General features: G+C 40.1%; 3 protein-coding genes across 3 annotated transcripts in view; 1 reads left to right on the forward strand and 2 right to left on the reverse strand.

Annotated features, from left to right (window-relative positions):
• The window catches only part of shdb (Src homology 2 domain containing transforming protein D, b), a 27,618-nt gene extending 27,063 nt beyond the window's left edge, over positions 1 to 555 (reverse strand). The window contains exon 1 of the mRNA XM_077716698.1: positions 274 to 555. The gene's annotated coding sequence lies outside the window, so the exon portion shown is untranslated. The remainder of the gene's footprint in view (positions 1 to 273) is intronic.
• The window catches only part of ankrd24 (ankyrin repeat domain 24), a 7,930-nt gene extending 2,657 nt beyond the window's left edge, over positions 1 to 5,273 (forward strand). The window contains exons 9-19 of the mRNA XM_077717009.1: positions 759 to 878; positions 948 to 1,077; positions 1,212 to 1,384; positions 1,639 to 1,802; positions 1,870 to 2,585; positions 2,677 to 2,993; positions 3,101 to 3,334; positions 4,018 to 4,194; positions 4,290 to 4,451; positions 4,656 to 4,721; positions 4,836 to 5,273. Coding sequence (XP_077573135.1) covers positions 759 to 878; positions 948 to 1,077; positions 1,212 to 1,384; positions 1,639 to 1,802; positions 1,870 to 2,585; positions 2,677 to 2,993; positions 3,101 to 3,334; positions 4,018 to 4,194; positions 4,290 to 4,451; positions 4,656 to 4,721; positions 4,836 to 4,904 — 2,328 coding nt within the window. The 3' untranslated portion in view covers positions 4,905 to 5,273. The remainder of the gene's footprint in view (positions 1 to 758; positions 879 to 947; positions 1,078 to 1,211; positions 1,385 to 1,638; positions 1,803 to 1,869; positions 2,586 to 2,676; positions 2,994 to 3,100; positions 3,335 to 4,017; positions 4,195 to 4,289; positions 4,452 to 4,655; positions 4,722 to 4,835) is intronic.
• Positions 5,274 to 6,212: 939 nt separating this feature from the next.
• On the reverse strand, positions 6,213 to 20,585 carry shc2 (SHC (Src homology 2 domain containing) transforming protein 2). The gene is made up of 13 exons (XM_077716699.1): positions 20,491 to 20,585; positions 18,814 to 19,576; positions 14,562 to 14,632; positions 11,570 to 11,630; positions 11,351 to 11,470; positions 10,749 to 10,802; positions 10,621 to 10,672; positions 10,415 to 10,541; positions 10,156 to 10,336; positions 9,031 to 9,124; positions 8,095 to 8,262; positions 7,078 to 7,391; positions 6,213 to 6,962 (listed from the first exon to the last, which is right to left on the reverse strand). The coding sequence occupies exons 2-13, from the start codon at positions 19,546 to 19,548 to the stop codon at positions 6,834 to 6,836; spliced, it is 2,106 nt and encodes a 701-aa protein (XP_077572825.1). The 5' UTR covers positions 19,549 to 19,576; positions 20,491 to 20,585; the 3' UTR covers positions 6,213 to 6,833.
• Positions 20,586 to 21,679: the final 1,094 nt, after the last annotated feature.

Below are 21,679 nucleotides of genomic sequence, written 5' to 3' on the forward strand. Positions count from 1 at the left end.
GAGAATTTTCTTTCTCATCAGTAAATTGTACTTTTCAATGTGGTACTTGTTAATATTTGTATATGTGTGTGCATATTCTTTATTTGAATGCATCTCAACATGAAGAAATGTTCTTTTTGTCTATGCATACGTAGTGTCTGAAGGCGAGGAGGTAATACTGCAACATTATAATACTTTGGTTTTCTCTAGCCTCTATTTAATTGACATGTTTTCAACTGTGACAACATTATATGTACTACTATGCATTCCTTTCAATTCCTTCCTTGGGCTTACCTTAATACACCTCTTGTTCATTTTTATTCCACCAATCCAGACACCCCTGAACCACTCACGGTCCTCATTGGTGCAAAGTGGTAGTGTCCCACGCAAAAGAAAAGCCCCTCCTCCACCACGCTCACCTCTCCAGGTACTATGAAAATAAATTTCATAATGCCACTGCAATTCCTTTACATCCGACAAAACTACATTTTTGGGAAGAAATTAGAAATTCAGATATAACCTGATTCCAAGCAAGCTTTGAATTTTCTGTCTTTTATCATTCACAATCTCCCAAGGGTTTGCCACCCACCCCTCACCCACGAAGTCCAACTTTGACCGTTCCCTCGCCCAAGGCCCCTGGTCAATCACCCTCTGTCCGACCTTCAGACTCATCTCATTCGCCCCAGGTTCTTTCTGGTTTATATTTTTGAAGGTCACATATATTTTTACATCCAAAGTGGCTTGAAGAATTCACATGACATCTCATATCTTGGTCCAAGGTGGAAGATGAGGAGGTGTTTGAGGAGATTCGACGTCTCCGTCTTGAGCGAGGTCGTCTCCTCCAGAAGATAAAATCCTTGGAGCAGCAGCAACAAAGTGCCCTGTCTGCCTTGGAGGAGGTAATAACGCAATACTGACGCACTGTCTTTTAGAAATGGCTAAAAAGCTTCAACACTTGCGCAAACTAGCTCTCCCAACTGAAGCAGCGTCTAAAGGAGGCTGAAGCTGAGAGGGACAAGTTGATTGAGGACCTTAAGGGAGTCAATGGTGTCGGGACAAGTGACTCTGAGGATATAGAGGACATGTTTGACTTTCCAGGTATGTCATTTGTCATTCCAAATTGCCTTGGAGTATGTGGAGACATTCACATTGCGGGGAAAAGATGGACAGCATTTCATCAGGCATCCGCGTAGAATGGGTGGCAATTACATTTCATTGAATATGCTCTTCAGAGAAGTTGCTTTCCAAGCGTTCCAGAGACTCATCTGCACGTGACGAGGCATTTTCAGAAGCAGAATCGTCAAGCTCATCTCCAGGCCCTGCTAATCGTAGAACTGCAGAAGACTTGCACCAGAAAATAGAAGAGCTTACGTCACAGAATGCTGAGCTGGTTCTCAAAGTGCAGGTTTGAACACATAGAAGACACATGCACACATAGTAATAGTAGTAGTACGAGTACCCTATGTCATGTTTAAGTAAGTGTCTTTGATGTAACAAAGAACTTTATGACATCACACTCTTAGAAGTCTCTTGGCATCCTTGATTTTTTTAATTAACATGGCAGGCATACCATATTTTATACTGTGATGATTATTTTACTTTATGTAGATTAGAAATGTAAGAGAGCAGTGAATTTGTAGCATATTTTCCTTTTAACAGATGCTGGAGATGTTTGAGAAGGACGACACTGATATGCAAAGCCCTGGTGCGGATTTTGTCCCCATAGCACAGTATGAGACCATCAGGAAGGAGTTTGAAGCCCTGCAGGAACGATTTGCTCAGGCTCGGAAATCCGATGGAATCTCCAGTGAGGCGGGTGAATGGTAAGATTGGTTAAAATAGGAAAATATAAAGTCCCTTCTGTTGAATGATCTTTGTGTTGGTCCTCAGTGGCGACAAGACATCGGAAATTGATAAATCAGAGAGTCTGGAAGCTCTGAAAGAGAAACTGCAAAGCCTACAGGGCCAGTTGGCCTCCTCCGTGTCAGAGCTCGAACAATTAAAGGAGCAAATGCGTCTCGGTGTGTTCTCCGTGGAACATAGCGAAAGGAACACAACGGCAGCAGATGCCATTGAGGTTCCAGGTCCCGAGGCCCAGCAGCTGAGGGCAAGGGTGGACAAGCTAGAGGAGGAGCTTACTCAGAAAGATGCCAAAGCGGCCACCCGGAGCTCCCAGGACGCTGACAGAATCAAACAGCTGACAGAACAAGTCGAGCAACTCCAAAGTGTTCTGGTCCAGAATAAGTTTGCCAGTGAAGGTGGTCGGACAAACTCGGGTGGGGGAGACCAAACAGAAACAGTGAAGTTTGGGGCCGAGCTGGAGGCCAGGGTGGCGCAAGAAGGGCGGAATGGAATTGAGGTTCATCGACTTGTGGAGCGTGTCGGGGAGCTTGAGGGTGAGCTGAAGAAATGTGTGCCCCGTTCGCACCTGGAGGAAGTGCGGGTAACGCTAGGCCTCCAGTGCGAACAACTGGCCAGAGAGAGAGCGGAGGTGGCCAGGAGGCTCAATGATGCCCTCCTCCAATTGGAGAAACTAAGGCCTCCTGCGATTGACGAGGATGAGGAAGAGGAGCACTCTGAGAGCTCGGAGCTCTCCGTCGCATCAGGTTGGAAAACAAGAGCCAATTTAATGGAGTTGATTTGTCGCAAAGTATGATGGAAGAGTGGTTACCTCTCTGTTTCGTTTCATCTAATCAGAACGCTCCAGACATGCGCTGGCCACCGTCCGTGAGGAGCTGGAAGTTGCCAGACAGGAAGCAGCCCAGGCTCTCGATTGCTTGTGCGCCGAGCGGGAAAGTCGTGCCCTGGATACCCTGCAATTGAAGGATGCTGTTCCACTTTCAAAACACAAAGAAGCACTGTCTGCTGTGTCGGAGCAGCTGGCGCAAACCTTACAGGAACTTCAACAGGAACAACAGCAGCGGGCAGAAGCTGAGGAGAAGGTGACCATGCTAGAGGGCAAACTTGAAGCTATGCGTGAGGCCGTACCAAAAGAAGAGTACGAGAAGGTTAAGGTTGGTGGTCAAACACACTTGAGTCTCCAACTTTCCTGTTGTAACATTTAAGAAACACTAGAAAATGTTGGCTGACAATGGCTGTCATTTCTATTGTGTCCTATTAGACGGATCTCCAGCGTTCCCTGCAGGCCAGCGAGAGCAGCGCAACAGCTGCTCAGGAGGCTCTGAGTGACAGAGAAACTGAGCTGAGGGAGCTCAAGTCCCAAAAGGCCGCCCAACAGGGCCTTATTTCCAAAGAGGATCATGAGACCCTGCGGCTGTCCATGCAGGCCGAGATCAACGCCATGGCAGCCCGCCTTAACGACCTCACGCGTAAACATGAGAAGACCTGCACGGAGGTGAGCAGTTGGTAGGCATATGCCGTTTCCTGTGAATTCTAACAAAGCCATCAAAGTATAATTAGTCTTTATTGTGTCTGTGCATTGAGACTCATGTTCCACCTATCTCTTTCCCGTCTTTGTATTATTTATCCACTTGAGTATTAGTTTAGCATAGTGGTATAGTGTGAGTTTGTGCAGGGTAACTGATACGATGACTTTCACTACCTACGACTGCTAATTATATAGCTTTTTTAATCTTATAGTCTAACATATATTTCAGTCTCCAAATGATCAAGTAGAATATCAATATCAAAACAAGGTCAAGACAGGATTTAATTTAGAGTATCATGATAGTAGATCAAGGGTGGTGAACAAGTGAGAGTCAAACTTTTAAAATGTGTCAAAGAGACAAAATGTTTAACTTTGAGTCAAAGATCTCAAAATGTTAAACTATGAGAGTCAAAGAGCCAAAATGTTAAACTGTGAGAGTCAAAGAGTCAAAATGTGAAACTGCGAGAGTCAGACTCAAAATTTTACACTGTGAGAGTCAAAAAGCCTAAGTTTTAAACTGTGAGAGTCAAAGGGCCAAAGTTTTAAACAGTGAGAGTCAAGGAGCCAAAATGTTAAACCGTGAGAGTTACACCAAGTTCACATTGACATAATTGGGACAGTAACACAGTGGTTGTTACCCTGATCTGTAGGTGTTCCAAGTACAGCGGGAGGCTCTCTTCAACAAGAGCGAACGGCAGGCGGCGGAAACTCAGATGGCCGCTGTACAGAAGCAGTTTCAGGAACTGCAGGCAAAGTCTAGTCACATTCAAGAACTTCACGCAAACATCCAAGAATCGCAAGGCTTGGTCAGGGAGAAAGACCGCAAGGCAAGGCAACCTATAATAAAACAACCCTTGGTATTCTCTTGATTGTTAGATTTTGGATCTCATTGAAAAATTGGTAAGCAAAAACCTGGTTGCAGATAACAGAGCTGTCAAAGGAGGTATTCCGGCTAAAGGAAGCACTTGGATCTCTGTCACCCCCTCTTGGTATCACATCATCCAGTACACAGACACAACATGGGAATCCAGGACCACAAGTGGCCCAACAGAACAAGATTTCCATTCTTAACCAACAACTCCAGGTGTGGAAAAAATCATTTCTTTAAAAAGATGCCCAATTGAATTTGGGATGTTGTTTGAAACCTATAAAAGGAAACAATACAATGATTATCAAATTGTTATTCCGCCGTTCTTCATGTTTAACGTATCGTTCCAGCTATGTCAATATTGTGATAATATTTGTGTTTTCTTCTATTAATTGTTGTTATTAATTCATCGCTTTTTAGGATTGGGAACGAAAGCACAAACAAGTGGTTGCTGTGTATCGGTCACATTTACTGGCTGCTGTTCAGGTGAGTGTGTCTGGCAGCACTTGTAAAAAATACTTTCATAATGAGGAAAATAACTTCCAAAGAAATCTGAAAGTTGAGTGAGACGTGAACACAGTATAAATGTTTATCCCACAGGGTCGTATGGATGAAGAGGTGCAACGTATTCTTCTCCAGATTCTCAGGATGAGCCAAGAGGGTCAATAAAATCTCAGTTTTGACATCATTTTAGCTCATTAAATCAAGTATACAAATGTACTGCTTAGCTGATGGATGGTGGAGCTAACATTTGACAAGTATTCTATCCATGCTAGTAACATATATTGAGACGTACTGTAATCTAACATGGGTATCTTGATTATAGGACTTTTTCTGTGTTATGTAAAATGTGCCTTAGCTTAGTAAATAAACATTGTGAAACACCTACCCACGCCATCCAATGTGGGCGGTGCATGGTGTCAAAAGTCAGACGAATGTTTTGTTGTTGTTGCATAAAAAAAACAGACCATTCATTCTTAAGAAAAACATACTTTGATTTTTTTAAAGGCAATAAAAGTATTATCTTCATGCTCATAATTGTAAATTGTGTGTTGTCTTTTTCTATAGAAGTCAAAAATGTGTTTTTTAGAATACTAGAATACGAATTGAAAATACCTGACCTATTGATGACTTTGATGGGAAGGAAGGTTACTTTTCCATGACTTTTATTGAGAAGCATATTCTAAATCAAGCAAAGACAAGAAATTCCTGAGAAATAAAGGAAAAAGCGAACTGTCATAAGGCTGTTAAAAGTGTTGCATTCAATGACACCAAAATGCCATATTACTACCTCAAAAGCTCAATTTAAGAGCAGTAAAAGAAACGACATTGTACCATTATGTATACAACAAATTCAGGTTTTCCTGAGCCTGGGATAAAGAAAACATGTCATATTGTAATCCACATTCATATGACTTGACCTTAAGGATTAGAGCAATTTGGGGCACAAGTCCCAAAATCAGGCATTATTAAGACATTGTGAACCCTAAAATGAGCAACTTACATTCCTATTTACACGTACGTGAACAGAATTATCCTCATTTTTGTACAGTCATTCATTGGCATTGCAGAAAAAAAACAAGTCTATAATAAGGCACTGAAGTTGGTCACTTCATTAGGTACACCTACACAACCTAAGTCTATCCTATAGTACACAAAATTCGTCCCCACAAATTAAATAATGCTCAGTTTTGTGTCTGACAAAGAAAATAAGTTGCTTTTGTGCTGTAGTTATAGAAGCGTAATGTATCAAAGTGAGAACCCTGGCTATTTTTGTTGTTTTTACATTTGGTAATTGATTTAAATGAATGTTATTTCCTCATGCTCTCATCGTTGCATTTCTTTATCGTAAATCTTAAATAATTGTTGTCGTATTCTTTATGTATTTATATCCGGTATATAGTATTTTTTAGGTGAATTTTCAACAGTGGTGCCTTAGGTAAGAATTTATTACTTATATTTTAACACAGTTGTCTCATGTATTTGTTTTGAAGTAGAAATATTGGAATTATTTTAACCCAAGAATGTTTGGGAACAGTGCGGTTAGAACCACAATAAAATGTATCGTTTTTACCATTGCAAAAACTAAATTATATTACCGTAGTTGTACATCAGGTAATCTGGGTTAGAAGGTATTTTCTTGGGTGCGACTAGATATACCTAATGAAGTGATATGAATTGATGATACACATACAAAACACGCATGAGTGAACTATATCTATATTGATACTTTCAATTGTTTGATGCTTTTGATCAGCAAAATTTTTCTTGCAGATTTTTGTTTGTTAATTTTTCTTCTTCCTGGTTCAGGTTCCTTGTTTAGCTTGAGAATTTTTGTCAATAATGGCAATAGTTTGATTATATGAGTTTTCATAAAGGATGATGTTGTTTTGTCATTCCCCTTCTTTCCTCACATTTGTCACAAAAGTGTCCACTTGAGATTCTCCCTCAATTGCACCCATACGAGGTGAATGTCCACAGATTTATTCAAAATAAATGAAAAAGCATTTACTGTATTTTACAAAAAACAAATGTGCTTAATCATGATCTCGTACCTCAATGCTTGCAGTCTGAATTCAGGGAGGTGCGAAGATGGGTTCATTGTTTCCTCCTGACCACTTGCTTTAGGTGGAGCTCGCTCTCGGCTGCCACGATAGGTAACTCGTTCTTCAGATGGTACGCGATAAGGTGGCTGATGCTCTCAAATAACATGTCTTTAGTTCGGACCTTAATGCGAGGAAAAAGCAAAAATAAATGGCTTGCACATCATTTCAGCGCCAGTATTTTACAATGTAACAATTTTTTTTCAACAATGTTCCCAATACTGAGCAAGTGTACTCACCACTCCTTCCGGGTCCACCAGGAGCAGATGTTTGGGGAGGCCACAGTGCATTCCCGTCAGCACGTATTGACCCTGGTTGGCGGTACTCTCCCGCACAAGGAAGTCTCCGTCTCGGACCAGCAGCTTTTCGGCATCCCTCCGGCTCATGCGGCTGTGGTACCAGTTTTCCCGTCGGAGCTGCTCCTCGTTGGGGGCCACGGGGGCCCGACGTCGTGGAGGACTGGGCCACTGATCTTCCAGTCGCTGAATGCCCCCGACTTCGGCTCCAGTCGCGCCGCCGGCTTCGTGCAGTTTTAGCGCGTCCTCAAAGGGCCCTGCAGAAGGGAGTAACTCGGCCTGAGCCTCTAAAAAACATTTTATTCAATTTACGCTTTATTGGCGGATTATCCGAATAGTTAATGTCTCATACACATTGTACGAGATTAACCTAGGATGCCTCTAACATGGATAGATGTCCAATCTGTTTAAACTGGGTGGATCTTTTATAAAATGTATCCAATAGTTTTAGCATAGAAAAAAAACTACAGTAATACCTCGTTTATCGCGGTTAATTGTTACCAAGACCTGCCGCAATTGTTAAATAACATCGATGCAAGGGAGATTTTATGGTGTATACTTAAAGTTATTTGGACTTTTTGCACTATTAGTTAACCCTTTAAGGCAAGAGAGTGAAAAACAGAAAATATTAATAATATATATTTATTTTTAGATTTTCCAAAATACTTTTTGGACTAAAAACACAAAAAAATGGATTAAAAATGGAAATTATTGATTTAAAAATGATGCGGCGGGCCATATTTGGCCCCCGGCCCGCCACTTTAACACCTGTGCCTTAAGGTAGACACTGCCCTGTAGTGCTTCGTGAAATAATCACTAATTGTAACTATGTTATTGTTTCCACACTATAAACTTTTCATGTATATTTGGTGGATCTGCAAGGGTTGAGCCGTAAACTGGTGAGGATTGACTTTCAGTGTACTTCTTATTAGAATATTCATGTGAAATATCTGTACTTACTCATATCAAAGAGGTCTTTCTTAGGACTCTCTGGCCCACGAGCCTCCACGTTTCCATCATGGCCCTGAGCCATAACGTTCAAGTTTTCAAAACTTTGCGTGTTCACATACTGGTGCTCCTCATAGTCTTTGTGGCCAGGTGGTTGGCCATCAGCACAAAGGTAACCATCTATCATAAAAAAATACAAAATTGATTTCTAATTGTATGGTTTTACTTAACGCAAGCACGGCTAAATTACGTAGTACTGCAATTCTAATTGTCCGCAAAAATATACCTACCAAAAAAAGAGTTTTTGAAACAACTCATAACAAATCTAAAGTCATTTTAAAAGCCTACACTTCTTAAAATCAATGGTGTTGTCAGAAAATTAGCAAACATTGGCTGTTTGGTCAACACAAATTAACTTGTGCTCTATCTGCCCGTTGGAGAGATAAGGATTTGTAATATTTGCATGAGTTCAGGTCAGATCATTCTCAAGCTTTTTCTGTTCACTCGTTGAGAAGCCTTGAGGAAAAGATTTTCTCAGGACAGTAAACTTTTTGGGAGAGTAGGAACCACAATAAAATGCCTCTAGATTTTTTTTCCTAACTGGGAACTGTGATCTGATTCCTGGAATAAATCCTAGTCATCTGAGGTTTTAAATAAGTGACAATCGAGGCTTCCTTTCATGTTTACACTTGAAAAAATGAGCAGAAAATCTTGCTTAGATCATGCCTTTCCCAAATTTGATCTGTTGTCTACAGAGCTCAAATGAAATATGATGGTTAGATAATTCCATATTTTCCTTCAAAACGCACTCAAAATTGTTAAAGAAAAACACTTTTTATGGAATAAAAAAAGTTTAACAATGAACCCATGTTGAATCCAAGAAAATAAATAAAAAAAGACAACCATCCACTGTGAGTGATGCTTCCTCCGTACCACTGGGTGTCTCACCTGAGCCACTGGTTGCATCGGTGTCCCAGTGTAGTTCATAGCACAGCTGACTTGCATGTTTTGCTGTTTGCTCTCTTATCGCTGGTGAGCCCATCTACACATAGACGCACACTCACAATCCAACTTCCAAAAAACAACAACAACATTCCATCTTTAATAATGCATGAGCATTTCTCATCTCGCCACCACACATAATGTAGTTTGGAGGCACTCTATTTGAAACCCAAGCCCCCACCCAGTATGTTCCCATGTTTTTTCCTCTCTCGCAAGGTCAACCAACAAATCAAGCGAGCCTCTTTGCCAAGTCACATTTATCTCCGAGCAATTAAAGTGTGGCAACATCATAAGCCGAGACGGCGGGGGAGTCTGCTTGTTATTATAGCGGGAGCGACTTCAACTGAATGGCATCAGACGGAAAGGAATTTCTTTATCTTGGCCTTTGATGACTTGAATTTAGTAGATTCCAACCAATTAGGAAGTATACAGTTGATCAGATTGTTTATTTCCTGCAAATGTCTCTGATCTGTATATTAGCCAGCAGAACAATTTATTCAACGTACGCTATCCATCGTAATTGGACTTTATCAGGGTTATTGATGATAACAGTCAAGTGACTATTAGTTGTACTACCAAATTAACAATGCCATACCTTTCAATCTTGGCCAATTGCTCCCCTTATTAATGATAACCTATTTCCCTTTTAACGGATAAAAAATGTACATATTTTACAAAGTTTAGTCAAATAGGGCGCACTTAAATTTCCGTGGTTGGTGCGACCAATCAGTCGGTGCGCCTGGTGTATGTACTTAATTCAAAATTCTGAAGATGTCGCTGTATGATGCTAACATCTTGATTGTTTGGGTACATTACTTGCTGACGCGCTATATTAATGTAGTGAAAAGGTGGACGTGTGCAAGGGTAATGCTTGTCTTCATATCATGCTTAAAGCATGACATATTAGCAGTTGATGACATTTTCATCTACTATTTGTGACCAAGGCGATCCGGATTTACAAAAAAATCACGTACCAAAGTTGTCATATGGCGTACACTTGAGTACATTTTACGTATAAAATACAGGAAAAAATATATAAGTTGTCAGGTATGTAATTCAGCTTTCAATTACCTGTAGTGATGCCCTGCTTTGAGGCTGTGTGTGGATGTGAGGTAGCTGGGATTTACTTGGCCGTAGTCTGGAGTCCACCACCCCCCCGACCGGAGGCTCCTTGCCCGGGATGCTGTTGTAGTAGTCGTGCTCGGAAAAGTCGTCATCCTCTCCCCACACTGGCTCGTCTGGCCTGAAGGACCTGAGAAAACAAGCATTAATTTGCTTTTTTATTGGATTGGATAAAGACTATGTATATTAATACTTTAATAGAGGTTACCTGTCTAAAGATGTCAGAGTTTTGGGCGGACTGTGTAAATACTGTTTGAACTGTAGCTCAAAGGCTTGGCCGATGGTACTGATGACACTCTGGGCCAAACCGTCCGAGCACTCCAGAATATGACATGCTGGCATAGAGAAGAGCCACCATTTTCAATTTCAAATCTTCTACTCCTTCAGTGATTTGAGGATACGGAGACACGCTACCTCTCTGATTCACGGGGTCTTTGGCCACGTAAGCCACGTAATCGGGCGTGTCCTGCAAAATGAAACAGAAATGCTTAAGAGAAGGATGTTAAAGCCGATGAGGATGACATCACAAATACTTGACTCACTGTGTCTCCACCAGATGCGAATGAGATGGACTGCATTGGATGGTGTGCTAACATCTGTAAGATTTAATCAGTAGAAGAGAAAAGGTCACTGTTTATGACATTTTTAAAAATATTTTTTAATAGTAAAGCTAGTTGATCCGATCCAGAGGTTCTTTGTATTTGTCTTCGTAAATTAAATATAACTACCGTACAGTCTATACGTCTATTTCCCAAAAGAATCAAAATATAGCCTATTTTCAAGGAATTCCCCTGGAAAATACGATTATTCTTTTGCAAAATAGTGTAGTTATATGATTTCATCCAAGCACAAAGCAGTAAGTATTACTTCAATAAATGTATATGCTTATACCTTTAAATATGTTTTTAATAACAATGCAAACTTAAAAAGGTTTCAAATTAATTAACTTTTTGATTTTTTTTCTATTTTCTTACAATAAATACACATTTAAATGTTTTTCAATTTCCTACTGCAATTTAGTTAAAAATAATGTATTTGTTCTATTGCTCACTGGTGCGAATCAATTTAAAAAGATACAGTATTTAATTAAGTTCAATGAGTTAATTTCTCATGGCGGTTGTAAATGACTATGTATATTGTATACCTGTCTTGTGGTAGGAATGAGAAGCCCCAGTCCATCGATGGAAATATTGACAGCGATGCTCATGCCGGCAAATCTCAGGTTGCTTTTGCCCATGATGGAATGAAGAGCTTTGTTTCCGGCCTGCATAGAATGACAATCAGTTGAACTCTTGACAACAGCGAAAATATGTCAAATTCCTCAGCAGAGACCCGCATGGAATGAATAAGAGATGAAGTTCACCTTCTTTCTCCATGCACCTTTTCCACCTGGCACAGTGTCACACAGCCTGTTGATGGCCTCTCTAATTAGTGGGGTGGAAAAAAGTCACAGTCAAAAAAATCTAGTCAGTAGATTACTAATGTTCCTTGAATTAGGGTATATTTAGACATTTTTTCATTCATTTTCAGAGCCGCCTATCCACACAGGGGTCGGGAGGGGTGCTGGAGCCTATCCCAGATAACTATGAGCAAAAAATGTCTGAACTTGGGATCGAACCCTTGATCTTTAAACTGTGAAGCCAATGCACTAACCACTCAATTAATTATCTTTTAGTATTTTTAATTATTCCTCAAAAAATAGACCACTCCCACTTTTAGCTAAAAGTGGAATTGAATTGAATGCTTTTATTGTCATTATACAAGAATAATGAGATTTAAAATATCTGAACATGGAATCGAACCCTCGGTCTTAAAACTGTGAGGCCAGTGCACTAACCACTTAGTCATCATCTTTTAGTATTTTTAATTATTCAAAAAAAAAAAAACAATAGAGAGGACTCCGACTTTTACCCAAAAGTGGAAATCCTGGAATAATTATCAAAAAATATGGATTTAAAACAAAGAACACATTAATAAATGTTGATTCTATCAACGTACTACAAAATGTCTTGTTCACAACTTGCTAAACAGCTCAATGAGCAACTGTGACTTGTTTTGTTGTAGCTTTTTTTCAGCATTTTCAGCATTTTTAGCAATGACAAGCAAATGTATGCTTGTGTCAGGTGGTGGGTGGGAAGCAGGCACATAGCTTTGCTGTTATGGGACGCCGGGGACAGCAGTCAAGAACCCCACGGCCCCTATCGAGTGGCTCGTAAATATTTAAAAAGCAGCAGCAGCAGCAGTCCCAGGCTTTGTCTTGGCTAAAGGTCTCAGACCCGACCCCCCTCTTACACAACAATGCTGTTTTGATGATTCACACTGGTGAGGACAGCCAATGTTGTTGTTTTTTGTCTACACGCGCACTCTTATAAGAAAGCGGGTGTTGCTGTTTAACGCCATCAACAAAGAAAGCAATGTTGGATGATGACGTTCAGGGAAAATGAAGTACATGTTTGAGATATCACAATTTGGGAGGAAAAAGTTGATTGAAGCAGTCAGTTTTTTAACTTTTGGTCATGTGGGATAGATAGAGCCCATTTTTGACTTATAAAATGACAAATATTTATTTGATCACAATGAAATCAGGATCACTAATCTGAGATAAACCGTTTTCTATTATACAATGACGTATATTGTAATTTGATTCTATTTATTTTGAGGAAGATGGATTTTCTCACATATGCGTCAGCAATGCTGTCGTTTGTTTTCTTAGAAAAGAACGCCATCTTCTTCTTTCTTTTGTTTAAATGAGTCTGATTGGGTCGGGCCAAATTCAATTGGCATTTAGAAGCTGTGCTTGACCTTTTGCTTTATTCCATAGAGCATTTTGATTTTCCAAATAAAAAAATAATCACGAGCATTAAAATAGAAAAAAATAGCAATTGGGATTTAGCGAAATTTGATAAAACCAAATAACGCTATAAAAAGTAGATTAAAAAAAGGTACTTTTGTAAATGTAAGCAATCGTTGCCAACTTTTACATTGAAACTCCAGTCTATAACATCAGAATAAACCTGTTTAAAAACTAACTCAAACTTTGAATTTTGACCATTTTGACCTGATTTAAGGGTTCAGATACAAATAATATACGAAACAGGTTTATTATCCGAGCGTCTGTAATAAAAAAAAATCAGAAAAAACGTTATAGAAGGGAGTTATATTGAAATATTAGAGTCATAATGGTTGAAATTGTTAACTTTTTTCTCTATAATTTGTTGGATTTTGTTGTTTGGTTGACTATACTCTCCTCCTCCCTCCCGTTCATCGGGTTCAACGAGGGGGAAGGCTGCAGCTTTCCACAGTCATTAGTAAACATCATCAATTATAAATTCCCCCTCCATCCCCACTGTATCTCCATCACGACTACCCCCAATCCTCCCCCCTTCACTTTAGCCTAGCAGGCTCACATTACTGTCAATCGATTCAGGGAAAGAGATGAGGGTGGGAGAAAATGAGGGAGGTAGAAAGGGGGGAAGCGACTGTGGCTCCTGAGAGAGCGAGACCTTACGACAATAACACAATGTGTGTGTCCAACACAAAAACACAACAGCATCTTGTCCTATTGTCTGTCCTGTGACCCGTTTTGGGACAGAAAAATGCATTCATAAATGGACAACTCGATGGAAAACGTTCCAAAAATAAAAATAAAAATGGACCTGATTTATTGTCGCATGCATGGAAATTTGTATGTAACATGTGTATTCAATATTTGGATGAAGGTGTCCCTTAATTTGGTAACAGTAATAAAGTTCATAAAAATGAATCTTAAATTTCAGTGTAATATTTAATGTGTGCTGATACTTAGTAAAAAAAAAAAGACATTTCCCAAATTTCATGTTGCTAAGTGTTGACTGAATTTCAACTTCCTTTAGAGGACATAATAAATCCAATTTGGGGATTCCCTTATTTTTCCTAACCCTAACTATAAGGCCCCCTAAAAGTCTTAAATTTTCTCCAAAATAGACAAGGCGCCTTATTAATCCAGTGTGCTTTATATATGGGAAAAAAATAAAAGTGTCATTCATTGAGGGTGCGCCTTTTAGTTGTGAAAATACGGTAAATCTAATTTAGAGAATTTAGCAGTCGATTATTACTATAAATTTAAGTATCGGTAGCCTATTTCCTGAAATCTAGACCATATGATCATTTTCCCAAGTGCAATTTACATGAAATGCTAATAGCAATGTGACATCATGATGACTGATGTCTCATCTTGCTCCTCTTGCCTATGATGTAGTGCTGCTATTAAATATAGGGTGTGTGGGCCGGATCGGACCCCCTGTCAATGCTTTTTGGGCCAAAAAATAAACATGACAGATCACATGAGATCAGAGTTAATTTTTTAAGCATTTTACCTGGTCACCTGAGTACGTGTGTTGAAATCCAGGGAGCGCATTGACTTCAGTACTTCAATGCAGCCCATGTACTGCAAAAACACACAAACAAAGCAAAAATGAGTGATTACAATGAAGTTTTAGTTTGACAATAGCTTGAGAGTGGGTAGTTTGACTTGAAAAACTAACATTGAGCAATGTAACTCATCTTGAAGTTTCTTTCTAACCCCGTGTGATCTTAAATCCGCGAACGGAGCTTCCGAGTGTATTTCGGTGGCTAACAGCCATCTGGGTAGCATCCTAATGGATGGCAGGCTGAGGTGCTAATGGCATTTTGACTGGATTAGAAGCACTAAAAGCTCCCGGGCACCAAACATCGGTAGCATCTCCTCTATCTATGCGTGTGAGAATGCCCCCTCATGTAACCTACTAATGTTCATAAAGGTGCTAGTAAACAGTCATTCCCAACCATTCGATCTACTTTCACTTAGCTGGTCCCCGATTGATTAAATAATCTATCTTTATTCATCTCTGTCACAACATATAATGACAGGCCGACCAGTTGACTCATTGACAGTGATAGACATGCCATCTGTCAGTGAAATGGGATGTCTGGCAGTTTCAAAGATGATAAAGACCCTTCTGCAGGACAAAAATACATTTATCTTTTTAACTAATAAATCAAGAGTAAGTCGCATACATCAGTTTGTTTGTGACGGAAAAAAATCGGCCATTTTTAGTGCACCATAAACATATTCAGGAGTAAAGTTTGATCTTGTGTTTTTGTGACATAATCCAAAAGAGGGTTAATAGAGACATTGAGCCCAAATGCTTAATTAGCTTCAAGACCAAATTTGTAGATGGGGAAGTCTTCCATCAGGCAAATTGACTGTCGCCCCCTTCTTCACTGAATGCCTCCATTGTTACACCAGTACACACGCACATGCACACACACACACTAATTCCTTATTGCACACGCATTTGCTGATACAACACATCACGTCTTCCATCCGGCCTATCTTTGCCCCCATCTCTTAGACTTCAGGGACTGTAACTTTCCAAGAAACCCCTCGGAAATTTAATAACAGCGTCATCCACTTTTAAACGGCTTGCGTCACGGATGGCGTCTTTTACGAATGTTTGTGTTTGTGTGTCTTTCTTATACAACAACTTGTTGGACTGAAGTGGCCTATTGACTAATAATGAGTTTGAAGTGGAAATGCTGTGCAAAAGTATCATACCTTCGTATGATGGATGGCATTTTGTTTTATTAAAGAGTATTTGCACCACAATGGAAAAGAAATAACGTAGCTATACAATTTTTAACAGGTTTGTTTTTGTTTTGTTTGTCAAAAACAAATACTAGCGTACAATGACAGACTGCAGACCGCCCTCTACTGGGTAACTACTAAAATACAGGGAACAATAAGATCTCAAATAATTAATCTGCCCTGATTTCATTCTAAATTAATAACCAAAAACCTATTTTTTAATGTCTATTGTTACATGAGGGCCATTTAATGAATAATTGTAAAAAAAAGTTTGAATTGTACCTAATGTTTCTTTAATTAATCAGCTCTGATGCAAAACAATAAAATTGGGTTCCATGGATCAATATATACTGACCCATGCTACATTCCTACCCGATTTAAAATAGAATCGGTTCATTAATGATGGAGCAGTAGCATTTCAAAGTCAGTGTCCACAAGAACAACAACAACATGAATGATGACCTAACTTGTATTTCAATGCTGTGTGTCCTGTTATTTATTTATATTACTATATTTGTCTATATTTTACCTATGCTGATGATGGTGGATGAAAAAAAACTATTCTTGAGTACACATACTATATTACCTATAATATAGCATAATATAAATTAATTTATCAGTCGTGATTCGTTGCAAAATAGTCTTCATAACATCTATCGGTGTAAATAACATAATTCTGACTTTATGTTGTTACACTCCGCTTCCATCATGGTGGAAGAATAATCTAGCAATGTGCCAGTAACATATGTATTATTATTAACATTGATTATTCCATCATGTCAAGCTTAAGGACGTCTCAATGTGAAGCAGTTTAGTTTATTTTTGACAGGTTACAGCTAGATGAAACCTTCCCATATGCTGCTTATGTCGCTGCAGTGCACTGCATTAAAACTAGTCACGTGAAAACCTCGCTTTATTGTAATAAATACCACTGTGGTGCACGTGTGAGTCCTTGTTTGGGTGTGAGAGAGCTATAGCGTACACCCTGACAAATGGCCGACACAGCAGAAATAAGATGTCGCTTTGACACCAACTCATGCATCGAGTATCCCTACATGCATAGATCTACATGTGCTTTGCACCTAAAACAGCATACTCCCTCAAAAAAGAGGAGAAGACCATCACAATGATGGCAGATGGAAGCCTGCAACCCCTGCCGAAGAGTGCCAACCTCCATCCTGGACATCACATGTCGCCAATGACAGTGATTAAATGTAATTGAATATAGGAATGAATGGGGTAATCCCATTAAAGAGCCCAGTCAGTCTCACGGTCTCGTTGGGAGTCGTGTCGTTGTGTAAGGGGGAGGAGAGCAATTGTGCGGGTGGCCAGGGGTGAGTGGGTTGTGGGGAGGCAGGATAAACCCGTTTGGTAGTTTTTATACGGGTTAATTGATCCCGACATGGAAGGAAATGACTCCCAAAATCGAGCCCATGCAAGATATTATGATCTCCACATAAAAGTTTAAATAGTGGATTTTCTGGACAATAAGTCGCACTTTTATTCATTGTTTAGCTAATACTCTAATGCGCTTTCTATAAGTATTTCTTTCCTGGGACCACTAATAGCCAGTTATGTTTTTTTGTAAGCTCCAGTTGCCTGAAAAACATTATTTTTACAATAGCTAATTTATCCATTTTATTATTGTTAATTTAGCAGATGTTTGTGCGACATATTGTTTTGTTCTTTTCATTTTGAATTTGGCTGGTCCAACTTATAGTCCAAAAAAATAAGTGGTCTGTGCTTTGTTTTTTATGTTATTTTTTTGTATTTTCTGTAAAATTAGCCTTTTTGCCGATACCTGGGTCATCTCCTTCTAGCTCACCATCAAACGTAATAGACAAATTGACATGACAATCAGGAACGCTTCGACTAGACATGCGTGGTTGGAGGAAGCCGAGAATGGTGCTGTCTAGGACAGGCGGAAATGAAAACCTAATCAGACAAGACAGGAACTAGAACACAGGGAAACCCATATAGTATAAATCCAAACCAGACAACAGACTATGACAAATATTACTAAAAATAGCTAGTATTCATTTCCATTCAAAGAAATCTTACAGGACACCCAAGGACACCATAAAAACAAAAATAATAGCAATTAAAATTGACAAATAATATTGAGTTTGTATTTATGATGTTGAACGAGTCTGTGTTTCTGTAGGTACGAGAAGTAGTTGCAGGGATTTTTCTTTAATCCTGTTATCTACAGAAGAATGTAAACAATCCCAGGGCGTCACTCCCACAAGTTCAAAGTAAGGTGATCAAAGTGGACATTTGTAAGAAGTGTGGACCAATTTTTTGATGCATGGCAATTGTGCTAAACACATGCCGGGAGATGCTCGGATGCCGAGTCATCAATCTGGATGAAAGATGTCTTTTTCAAGAGCAGCCACATGCTCAGCATAACAAACTGGAAGGCACAGTTTGATTTTTTTTCATTCTTATTTTGTGATGATCAAGTAGTATGACATCATTTTTCATATTTCCCTGTTATTGAATAAGGTAGAAAGGTTGCATTAAAGCAAGGGTGTCAGAATCGGGTTGTTAGGCAGGCCGCTTTAACATCAACTTGATTTCACTTGGGCCGGACCATTTTAGATATAATATTTAGTTTATTTTATGTTTTTTTTTATTTATAAATGTATTAAAAGAACTGGATTAAAATCCCTGAACATTCAGTTTTATAGAGATCTAAAATGTTTGTTTTAGCTGTTTATATATTTTTAGATTTTACAAAATGATTTTTGAACTAAAAACACAGAAAAAATGACTAAAAAATTACAATTGATTTAAAAGGGTGAAATCCTGGAAATTTAATATACATCTATACTCCTCATTTTAATTTGATCCTAAAACAGAAAGTCGGCACTCATCATTTACTTTCTCGGGCCACACAAAATGATGCAGCGGTCCAAATTTGGCCCCCGGGCCGCCACTTTGACACATGAGCATTAAAGAGAACAATAAGCACACCAAGAAAAATAATCAGTTGGACTCACCCTGACAATGTAAGAGGCACCCGGTCCTGCCACTTTCTTGTCCGGATGCAACCATCCTTGAGACGGTTTGTGGATGAAGCTGCCCTTCTGGCTGAAATCTGCGTCCCCATTAGGCCACATGCCCTCAACCCTTGTCCTGCGACTCATTCCAGATCTGGAATTTCCGCAGTCGGACCCCACGGGGTTCGCCGTGACCTCCCCGAATCCGTGGCTAGAGCGTGTGACCGCCGCCACTCTCTGCCCGCGGATGGCCTGCAGAGAACACGGGGTGACACACACCGGGTCACAGGAGTTGAGCACGGCGGCCAGACTGGCCACGGGGCCGCTGGAGGGCACCCCGCTGTGCCTGTGTGATGGCGAGGAAGAGGTGGTAAGGGACCCCGGGTGGGCGGCTTTACTGGAGTCCTTGCTGGAGTTGGAACTCGAGCTGGAGTTGGAGGGGCTTCGACTGAGCAAGGAGTTGGAGAACTTCCATTGCGGCATCTTGGGGATGAGCATGCAAAAGGTGGTGGTCCCGTCCGCCTCTCCGTCCAAGCAGGGCGAGTCGGCCAGAGCCGCCGCTCCGGAGGAAATAGCGCTAGAGTCCAGGGGAGGCAGGGGGAGGCCTGGGGCCGAGGAGGAGACCACCGGCGTGGCCACGACTTTGCCGCTCATGGCTAAGCTCTGCATCAGGTCATCGGAGGAGGAAGTCACAGACTCGTTGCGAAAGCGGTCATACTTTGGCTTAAGGAGCATGCCCGGAGGATCCACCTGAAGGAGCTCGCTAATAGGGATGGGGAGGGAGAGGGGGGGAGAGGGGAGGGAGGGGTGGAAAGCAGGAGAAGGTTTTTTTCCGGGCGGAGTCTTGTGTCTGAGTCGGTTAGAGGGATTCGGTTGGGCACTCGTGCCATGCAGATGGAGCGGAGTTCCTGGCTCCTGTGCATGTGTGAGCACCGCAGCGGTCTTCCTTCCTCACACAAACTGCCTTTCTCAGTGGGCTGGCTCACTTGTATTGAATTGGATGCTCTCTCACCCTCTCTCTCCCTCTGCGGATGATGTCATTGGCTCTGTTCGCCCTGCCCATGCTCTTTGACAGCATTAGCTAATCACATCTGTTTCTTTGCCGCACACACAGACACGTAAACCCATGTGTATATACTGCACACGAAAAATTACACACACAATCCTTTGCAGACAGTCGTACACACTCGATGACAAACTGTCACGCCTTGGCATGCCCTCTCACACAATGCAGACGCAAAACACTCAGGCTCAAGTCCACACTCATATGACGTACTAAAAGACGCACTTTTTTCATAGTTTGACTAATACTCAAGTGCGACCTATACGTTTTTTGTTTGTTGACAGTCGGTTGTGTTTTTATTTTTAGGCAATATCTGGAAAAAATTATGTTAACACATGCCTCTTCAGGCTGTTCTTAATTTGACTATTGTTACCTTAACATTTGTATGTTCTTGGTTTGTGATAAAATGAAAAAAATGCCCTCCCAAAATACAATATTCTTTGGATGGTGTGATTTCCAGTCAAAAAAATACAGTAATTTCTGTTAATTGGATATATAGTATTTAGCAAGTTTGTGATTTAAAAAAAAAAACATTAAAAAGTTTTTATACTACTGTTGTCAAGTCGAACCATTGTCATCTTAATTCAACTATATATAAACTTCTTTAATCTTACCTTTTTATGTAAATCTGTGAGAAATAAGAGAACCCCGATCCTGTTGACTTCTATCCAAAACAAACTAAAACAAGATAAAATGCTGTTCCAGTTTTATTTGGCCACATTGGAACACACACACATAACCACAAGGACCCTAATGCTGTACCACCCTCTTTGAAACAGCCAATCCCAACTTTGTTTGTCCAAGTATAGAAGAAGTTACTAATAAACCAGATGGAATCATTAGATGATGACTGGAGATAAACAGTTTTGCCTTATGTGTGACAATAGAACAAAAAAAGGACTGCTTCTCCAATCTGGCCCGCTGCATCATTTTATGCGGCCCGAGAAAGTAAATAAATAATATATCTAAATATTTTGTCTACATGAAATTGAGTTGACGTTAATGCGGCCTGCAAACCAACCCAAGTTTTACACCAAAATCCTAGTGGATTCTGCCAGTGTGTTAATATTGTTTTCCACTTTAAAGAGACAGAATTGAATACATATATACAGTAGCTCAAGGCAAACAGGAAATGACTACTACCTGCATGCTGCATGCTGTAGACCAGGGATCTCCAAACAATTCCACTGAGGGCCGCAGTGGGTGCAGGATTTCATTCCAACAAAGCAATAAGTTTCCGGATGCATGTGGGTTAAAGCCAAGAATACTAAAGAAAACAAACAAATAAACCTCTAAATAACTCAAAACTCACAGACACCTTTACACCAATCTGCTCTCTTACAATTGTCATCAGTAAATGTCAGTCACCTGGTGCTTGTCAATGTAATCAGCCTCTCCTCTTTAGTTGTAGTTCATCTGGAGAATTTTGACATGTTGTATCAGTGTCATTCAATATCAAACCATTAAAGTCAAGAGCTTCTGTTCTTTGAAATATGCAGAAATTGCTGTATTTAACTGATTTTCACTCAGGTTGTTTCATCCTCAAATATAAGTAAGACATATAGTAAATAAACTGCAAACATGAACACAAATATGTTTTCCCAACATCCAGCCAGTCTGAATCATAGACACGTTTGTCATGAACCAAAACCTCGATGTTGCCGAGGAATCAGTCTTTTAATGACAAAAATAACTCACTTTTGAAAAGCAAATGATCCTATAAAATGCTTAGAGTCTGCTTTATGAGGGCCGTCGCTTTCTGACGCCGCTGACTCCAACGCTTCGCATCTAGCCTTAATTGTA

This window comes from Stigmatopora nigra, chromosome 5 (assembly GCF_051989575.1).
Source record: "Stigmatopora nigra isolate UIUO_SnigA chromosome 5, RoL_Snig_1.1, whole genome shotgun sequence".
Lineage (NCBI taxonomy): Eukaryota > Metazoa > Chordata > Actinopteri > Syngnathiformes > Syngnathidae > Stigmatopora > Stigmatopora nigra.